Source organism: Volvox carteri (genome assembly GCF_000143455.1).
Source record: "Volvox carteri f. nagariensis unplaced genomic scaffold VOLCAscaffold_1, whole genome shotgun sequence".
Classification (NCBI taxonomy): Eukaryota; Viridiplantae; Chlorophyta; class Chlorophyceae; order Chlamydomonadales; family Volvocaceae; genus Volvox; species Volvox carteri.
Window position 1 is genome coordinate 368545 of NW_003307545.1, and position 8683 is coordinate 377227.

Here is an 8683-nt window from a genome sequence, read left to right on the forward strand (position 1 = left end):
GTTACATACACAACATACACACATGTCTGTGAACACATGAGCATACAGGCAGAGGGCACACGCACAAACAAACACAAAGGACGGAGGGAAGGGCAAGGGAGAGCAGGAGACAGCAGAGGACAAGGCACTGAAGGGCAGAAGGGAGGGCAGATGGGAGGGGAAGGGAGGATGACTTTGGGAGGGCGGAATAAGAGTGAGAAAAGGTAGTGTGGAGGGTGGGGGTTGGAGGGAGGGAGGGATGGTGCGCCACGCATTTCTCCCTTCTTTCACACCCCGGAGGACAAAACAGCCACACGGCTCTATGGGGCCGGAGGCTTCAGTGTTATTAGCATATGCATCATTCGCGCCCACACGAATCCCCCAGGGTCCCTGTCGTATTTAACCGGTGGCTTCCCCATTCGTTTGACTGGACATTCATAGGAGAGTCACACACACAACCTGCAGAGGCACACAAACGCGCGGCACGCTAAAACCCGCCATCAAGCCTGTAATTTATTTAACTTCTGGAGAGACACCCCCAGAGTCCCGGATGGGCAGTGGCAGGTGTTGTGTCGTGTGCGGGGTTTTTGATTGTTGGGATGTTGTGCACAACACATGGGTGAGGCGCTCTTGCTGTGTTGTTTCGTCTCACCCCACAGCCTTCACCACACAGCCTCTGGGGGTCAGTTGTTTTGCAATGGAAGCATGCAATGTGGTATAGGATGTGGGGTACGTTTAGACTCTTTTTATAGGACAGAGGGCGCAGAGTCGTCCAGCTGTGGAGGGCTGGAGAGAGGTGCCGTGGGGGACTCTTTTTAACATCTTTTACACAAAAGCTATTGTGGAGGAACGCGCATTTTTGTGGGTAGGAATGCATGTGTTTTGTCTTCTCCCACTTGTGGTGGTGTAAGTTGTTTTGAGCCACACCACCCTGTGGCGCGCAAGTGAGAGTTTGTGCGCACGCAGCTGCAGCTGCGTGTGTGCATGTGCATGCGCATGCGTTCGAACTGTATATTCGTTGCCGACCCGTGGGTTTCTCTCTGCCCCGACGACGCCCTGTGGCGTCCTGCTTCCCGTATGCTAGTTTTAGCACGTGTGGAACAACTTGCAGAACGATAGGTGGGGCACTCGTACGAGCACCAACAGGGTAAAGCGACCATTCCACCACAACATACTAGGGGTTAACTTTATTGATAACTCACGCGCATGTCTGAGACATCCTGAGTAGAGAATGTGACGCCTAGCTGCCTCTCAATCGCGGGGATGCTGTCCGCGACCCTTGCGAGTGAAATTGTTATCCCATATGAAGAAAACGTTCAGTTCGTATTCGTTTTCTTTCCTAATTGTTGCACGTGCCGGTTCAGTTCATCTAGGGTGCCTGGTTGAGCCTTTCGGCGCTTGTTGGCCCGTCCATCGCCGCTGTCTGACATCGCTCTTTGCGGCGAGCGCCGGCTTTGGAGGAATAACTCTAATAGTAAAAGTCTAACTAAATGTTTGAAGGCATGCGGCGCGAGGACTGACTGGCACGAGCATAACATGCCGCTCGAAGATATGCAATATATTGTAACGGCTGCGCATGGAATTGTTTGCATGGCCATGATAATTGTTTTGGGGGGTTCAAATCCTCAAATGCGTCAAATTCCAGGCCCGAGGAAATCTTTGCATGACCATTATATTGCTTATTGTTTTGGGGGTCAAATCCTCAAATCCCGATGGGATTTGACCCGGATTTGCTTGGGAATTCATGGGGTCAAATTCCGGAATTCCGAGCGCGTGAGGCCTATGCAAATGCCAAGCCCGAAGAATTCTTTGCATGACCATTATATTGCTTATTGTTTTGGGTCAAATCCTCAAATCCCAATGGGATTTGGCCCGGATTTCCTTGGGAATTCATGAGGTCAAATTCCGGGATTCCGGCCCCGTGAGGCCTGACGGGGGTTTTCGGTGTTACTGTGAATGCGCGAAAGTGTAAGCTGTTGTTTTTACATCCCAATGTACAGGTTAGAAGGCAGGTTTATGCTCTCAGCGCATATGACCTCACCCTGCGCGTGCTTGAGAAAGGGCTGCCGATGTTCTGGCCGGTCACGTGGAAAACGCGCGCCCGCTATCTTGGGCTGCACTTCGGACCAAACTCGGGTTGTGCGCAAAAAATGTCCTCGCTCCAAGCTGGCGGCTGCGACCGAAGCCTCGCTCTGACAACTCATCCGTGTGCTCTCGGAATCACCACCAGCACCACCACAATATAAAAAGGATTATTATTCCTTCCAGTTCTTTCAAGACACATACGCCCCTTCATAAGGCCTCGTGGAGCAGGGTTCTTCACCCCGATTCGGGCCCGAACTTTTTTGAGATATTTCCGTTTTGCCCGAAAGGAAAATTAGTGCGGCCCGGAGCATTCCGAACGGATTTTGGGCCTTTTAGAGCATTTTTTCGGGGACCCCACCGAAGCCTTTTGAAGGCATTTTTGGAGAATACCGAACGATATGTCAGCGTAAATTTGCATGTTTTCGGGCGCAGACGGGGCCTGGAAACCAGGCTTGCCGTATAAGGCCCGCTTGGTCACCAGCCAAACAATGAGTACAAATGTGCATTGCGGCTGTTTCGCGGCTGCATACATCTAAGCATATCCATATGCCACATTTTCATACATCTAAGCATATCCATATCCCACATTTTCATACATCTAAGCATAGTTAAACATGCCCGAGTCAACTGATGATGAGCGCCCAACCAAGGTGCCCCGCATCTCCCTCGGGATTCGCGGCTTCGGCAAGCTCGAACCGCCTGTTTGCCTTCGATGTCAGCGAACTTGACGTTTTGCAGAAAGAGTTTTCAGTTATGAAGTCTAAGATAGCCTTGCTTTGGGTAAAATCCTAAGAGCTATGTTCCAAAATAAAGTCAAACACCTGTTAATTCAGCCGTCCTAGCATATAACGATAGAATCCAGCTAAATTTTACCCCGAAAACCGCTTCAGACAGTTTCGGGGTACCCGAAAACACTCTCCGGCTGACAGGAAAATTTTCGGGGAGGGCCCCGAAAGGTTATTCAGAGGGTTTCGGACACGGCCGAAATTTTTGGGTACCCTGGTGAAGAACCCTGTCGTGGAGTGCTTCAGCGCGCTTGAAGCTCGTTCATTTTGTGGATTCGCGAGGTGGCATTTGAGAGGTCACCAAGCAGCGCTTCAGTGTGAACCTGCAAACATGGACACACATCAATACGCCACATACATACATACGTACATACAGCTCATCTGTTACATTACAACAGTACGAAAGTTTCCGACCTCCTGAACTCCTCACATTACATGACCCTCCGAAACCATGAACCAAGACGGAAAGGGGCTATCCCCTGAACAAAGGCCCCTGCAAGCCTAACGAACTTCATTAACGGCATCAGGCACACCCAAGCACGATTTGCTATGGGCTCAGGCTCCACTCCTCCGTTTGGGGGTGTTGGGAAACACAGGACACCAAATACAAAGGTACCGATATGTGTAACTGACATCCACGGGGCAGTNTGTTGTGTACGGCTGGAATCGAAACCATCCGCAACCTCGTATCACTGCGCCGCCAGGGGTGACTCCTCACCTCCCACTTCCTCATCTGATCACGCACCCTCCATTCCCCAAGCTAGGGCAGCAAATTGAGAATAGCAGTGGTGGCTGCACCACTACTGGACATGCCATCGATGGTGATAACCCCTAGTGGGTACAGCAGTGCTGGCACCAAGCAGGCCAAGGGACTCTAGTTTCCTGACTGCAATGGGCACCAAGAAGCCCGCTTCACTGTGGCAAACAAAAAACATGGCATTCGGCGGGGTTGGGCACGCTGTGTCACTGCAACCAGGACAAGCCACACCACGCCACACTACGCCAACTGATCTGCACCATGCCATGCCAAACCGAGCCAAGTGTGCAGCAGGCAAGCAACTGAACAAGGACAAACTCAGGCACACCTCTTCCGCTCAGCATTTGCTGGCAGTCTGCTCCCCAAGAGGGAACATGCACCCTGCATCCGTGGTGCAGTCAACAGTGCTTGACACAAAATACTGAGCCCACGGCACTTGTATCCGTGTTTCCATGGCTTTCACCATGCAAACATGCTCAGTCTATGGGGTCCCAGTGGGGCAGGTTTTCCGGGTAGGCATCTATGAGGTACTTTACTAGGCTGGCGGTCGAGAGGATGAGAGCAGCCACGGTGGCCTCCCATTGTGCGGCTCCATCGGGGGAAGAGAGGTCGGGTGAGGCGATGTCCACCACCGCCTTGCTCGCCTGAGAAAAAGATAAAATAGTGAGTAAGAAGAGCAGAGGTGAGGGGCGCGGAAGTGCATGGCGGGATGAGAGGAGACATGCAAGCAAGCAAGTCCTGGTGGGTATTGGCTCCCGCTCAGCCACATAACCGGTTCATAATTGCTTTAACCGTTCATACATAATTATTCCTAATAAAATATGACAATATTATTTTTATAATATTTTTGGGCGAGGCCCCGGGCGCGAAGCGCCATTCGGGGGGCCGAGCCCCCCGGGTTCACTGCTGTCAGTCAGTCAGTCAGTCCAGTCAGTCAGTCAGTGGCTTACATATCTCGCCCCGCAAAAAATAGCGTTTGAATGCTATATCCATTCTGCATCGAAATGCCAAAGGAGACATTCCAGATAAATCGGAGCGCGAAGATAGCTTTCCATGGCTCCGAGTTAAACATAAAGTTACATATCTCGCTCCGCAAAAGATTGAATGTAGAAGCTATATCTATTCTACATCGAAATGCCAAAGGAGACATTCCAGATAAATCGACAAAGATAGCTTTCCTGTAAGTGGCTGCACCGGGGCCGAGCCCCTTTTCGGCTTTGAAAAGCCGCCCCCCTAGTTATGTTTGTCATTATTACTTTTCATCCACAACTCCTCCCATTCAGCCAAACCCCCCAGTACCCCATTCCTCCCTCCTGCCCACCCTTTCTGCTTCCGTTCCCTCCATTGATCACCCACCTTGAGGCCACCGGCCCCAGTCTTCAGCAGGAAGGACAGCTGCGCCGGCAGCAGCGCGAAACCGCCGCGCCGCGTGAGCACCGCATCCGACTCATAATGGCTGAATGTCGTAAGGAGGCAAATTTTCTGTGGAATTAAGGATTGCGATCTTATCAGATCCAAGATGTGGATCCGGAGTCAAATTGAATCACGCTGCCGGAATGCAGAAAGCGGGAGCCACAGGACATGGCTGCAAAGCAAAAAAAACACTCAGCCATTTCTGGCCCCTTCTGTACGTTTCGTCTGGGTCTTGTTAGGCCCAGGGTGAGGAAGTCATTCGCAGCGGAAACACCCCGCACACAATAGGTAGGCATTAATAAGATATAGGCAAGCTACTGCTCCATACCCCATCGTGCGTCCATCACGGGTCGCAAATCACCGACCTCGAGGTAGTAGTCTCGATCCGGTCCGGCTTGGTGCTCCGAAAGCACCATTTGGCGCATCTCGTCCAGAATCTGCGAATCTAGCGCCATGACCAAGTCGTAGCGGTCCAAATCCTCGAGCTCAAAGGCCTCCGCAGGTCGAGTGAAATAGCGAGGCAGGATTTCTAGATCGCTGGCTCCTCGCATTAGGGCTGTAAGTTTGGAAATGGCGTGAATGTCACGGGGCCCGCCCACCGCCATACCGCAGGTCCAGGGATACAGAGCCCTGCCAAGAAAGAGATAGATCGCAGAGGCTAAGATAAAAATTTGTCCGCAAAATTGTCTGGCGAGTACGGCAAGGTACAGCACAGGTACAGAGAGCTGAGAGGTGGGGCAGGCTGCGATGTAGAATGTGAGACGAAGAGGAACGCCAGGTAGGAGAGAGTGTGAGGATGATGTGGCGACAGCCACAGGCAAGCATAATGATTTGACCTAACAGGGCTGGGGACGGTGGCAGTAGGGCACGGCGACCCCGGGCCACGTGGCTACCGCTCGCACCTCCCATAGCCATTCCACTCGGCACAGCGTTCGAATAGGCCCGCCGCAAGCCGCGCGCGAACTGTGTCCGTGCGGTCGACCTGATTGGGTTGGGAGTGGCATCGAGCTTGGTGGTGATTGGGGTTGCACAGAAATTAGTTACGGTACTTCTATGGGTAATTGTGTGAAATGTGACGCTGGAAGACTTAGGATAAACTAAACTGCAAGCCAAGCTTTGTATGTTGAGGAGACTCCTTAACTATGACTCGCCACGGGACATAGGCCACCCCTTGCGGCCTCGGTGAAGCTGGTGCAACCGCATCTTTCCGGAATCCGATTGAACACACGAGGCAACGGATAGCTAGAATGCTGTTGCTTCCGATTTCGCAAAATCACACTTACGAAGAGGACTTGGATGTGGTAACGACTCCACGACACGTTTGGCCACAGGTGGGCCAAGCCTTGTGTCGGAAAGGCTGTGTTTGCTCCTTTTGAACCTGCTGGCTGGCCCTTTCCAGGATCCGGGTTCGCTGAAGTAGCTGCGCGCACTTCATACGTGACCCTTCGGGTTGCGCTCCTGATTCTAGGTAATGCGGACACTGCGAATAAGCATCGAGAGCTACTACTTGCTGTGCTAGCAGAAGTGCAAGGAGGACAAAGGGACATTTCCAATTGACTAGAGCCTCCGAGCCTAATCAATCCAGCGCTGCTCCAAAAATGCAACCAACAAATTCGTGTGCGTAACGAATTGCCGAAAAAATCGGTTTCAGATGGGAAGCAGGTAAATTATTTCTCCGAAACAAACTGGCCAAAGTCCGCAAGCTTTCCGTGATGCAAACATAAAGCCCGGGTCGCAATTATAATAGGCCGGTCCAATAAATTGGGTAATACTATCTTTTTTGAGGAACTGGCTGTAAATTGGTTATCTCTTATGTGGTCGCTATGTCGTGCAATACCTTGCACGTTCGCGGACATTATATATAAAGTATATATAAAAGGCCGTGTGAATAATGCTTCAAATCGGCACATCTCCGGCGCCACATTGCTCGTTAAACCTCACCCGCTCGAAACCCTACTTACGCCGCGGCGACCTGAAGAGCCGTGCCGAGAGGGGCACGGACAGCCTGTCGCTTGGACGAATCTTCCGTGATCACATTCTGAGCTGCTCATGTTCCTTCATGGACATTTCCCGATGCGTGTAGTCTTGCAGACCGGACTGGGGCAGCCTTGGACCCGAGCGAGGTTTCCCTTGTCAATCCCAAAAACTTGTGCATTTGCATTTCGGGCTTTGCCGTAATTACTGCTTACTAGTGCAGAGGAGTGAGCGAGCGCGTGGGCGTTGGTGAGCACAGGCGCGTGGGCACGAGACCGAATGGCATGCCATTCCATTACTGTGTGTGGTTGTTACAGTGGGCTCCAGACTCACAAAGAGTAGAGCCAACGGGCCAGGTACTGGCCGTGCACTGCACCCGAGACGAACAGGACAAACAAGACACCCATCCAGACCACAAGTCACCTAGACACACTACTGGGGCAAGCTGGCAGCCATTTCCCAACTTCCCTTCCACCGCGTATAGCGGCATGTACCCACATGCAGAGCTCAAAATTGTGTAAGGGCACGCATCATTAGCATTTCAATTTCTGCCCCAATAAACCCACCTGGCACACCCTAACATACCTTCAAAGCGAAAGCTCAACAATCAAACCCTCATCCGTACTCTCGCCCTGTCCTACTACACCCATATGCTGCGTCGCTGTCCTAACCCTGCCATTCCGCGCGCATCTCCATAACAACCTCCTCCACCATTGTGTGTATGTGTTACATCTCGGTTGCGTGACCCCGAGAGGCCTAACGAGCCCATACGAGCCACAGCAGGAGCCCAAGACCCTAAGAGCCACCATGTTTTCATATTAATGAATAAACAAAGACAACCAAGCCAAACACGCAACCGCTATGCCTCATTCAAGTCCAAACACGCACACACACAACCCGGACTCCGAACCTGCAGTGTCCCCGCGGGCCTTACAACCCCGCAGCCGCGCCAGATGCGGCATCTGCGGTTCCTGTGTCACGCGGATAGCAAACACCCTGAAGCGCCGAGCAGCCTCGCCCCGCCGGCTGCTCTAGCTGGAGGTCGGCAGCGGTGGGCCCGGCCGGCACAATACCCCCCGGGTTGAGCGGGAAAAGGTTCTTGAAGTACGACACGCGGGCTGCGTCTAGATCCACAGTGCCGCTCACCTGCTCCGAAGCCAACGGGGATAACAGCTCAGGACGCGTCTGTCCATCGTACAACAAGAGAGTGACACGAACGCCTGTCTTTTCTTTCTTCCTGCCGAAGGTGCAAAATCACTTTAGGAACCGTGTCTATGAGTGTTCGTGTGCATGTGCGTATGATCCCGATGAGAGTGTCTATGAGTTCGAGCATGCTTTGAAAGGTTTTCTTCAGTACAATAATCTCTCTTCTAGTTGTGTGTCGTGTTGTTTGGGTTTGGCGTCATCGTCATTGCCAAATGCCGCATGTCTTCTCCTAAACAGGATAGCCGTAGCCCGGAGAGTGATGCACGCACCGCAGTGGGTAATTCGGTAAACGTCGCAGTACGAACAAGGTCGTCGTACCGATGGCATTACAAAAATACCTTAGGACTCCGGGGTCATCAGAACAAAACCTCGAACCTCTTTCCCCCCACAAAGCAACAAACAAAGTCTGTACACTTGTTGCCTTTCCTTCACGCCGTACTTTTCCCGTCGTACTTTAAAACGTCGTACCTGTAAGCTCGAGCCG

The 8683-nt window shown here is 52.1% G+C and overlaps 1 protein-coding gene across 1 annotated transcript in view; it reads right to left on the minus strand.

Moving 5' to 3' along the window:
* Positions 1–4082: 4082 nt before the first annotated feature.
* VOLCADRAFT_102607 (uncharacterized protein) overlaps positions 4083–8683 on the minus strand; it is a gene marked incomplete at both ends in the record, with an annotated part of 7663 nt that continues 3062 nt past the window's right edge. The window contains 5 exons of the mRNA XM_002945947.1: positions 4083–4250; positions 4963–5001; positions 5385–5575; positions 5922–6001; positions 7928–8139. Of these exons, the coding sequence (XP_002945993.1) occupies positions 4083–4250; positions 4963–5001; positions 5385–5575; positions 5922–6001; positions 7928–8139 (690 nt within the window). The remainder of the gene's footprint in view (positions 4251–4962; positions 5002–5384; positions 5576–5921; positions 6002–7927; positions 8140–8683) is intronic.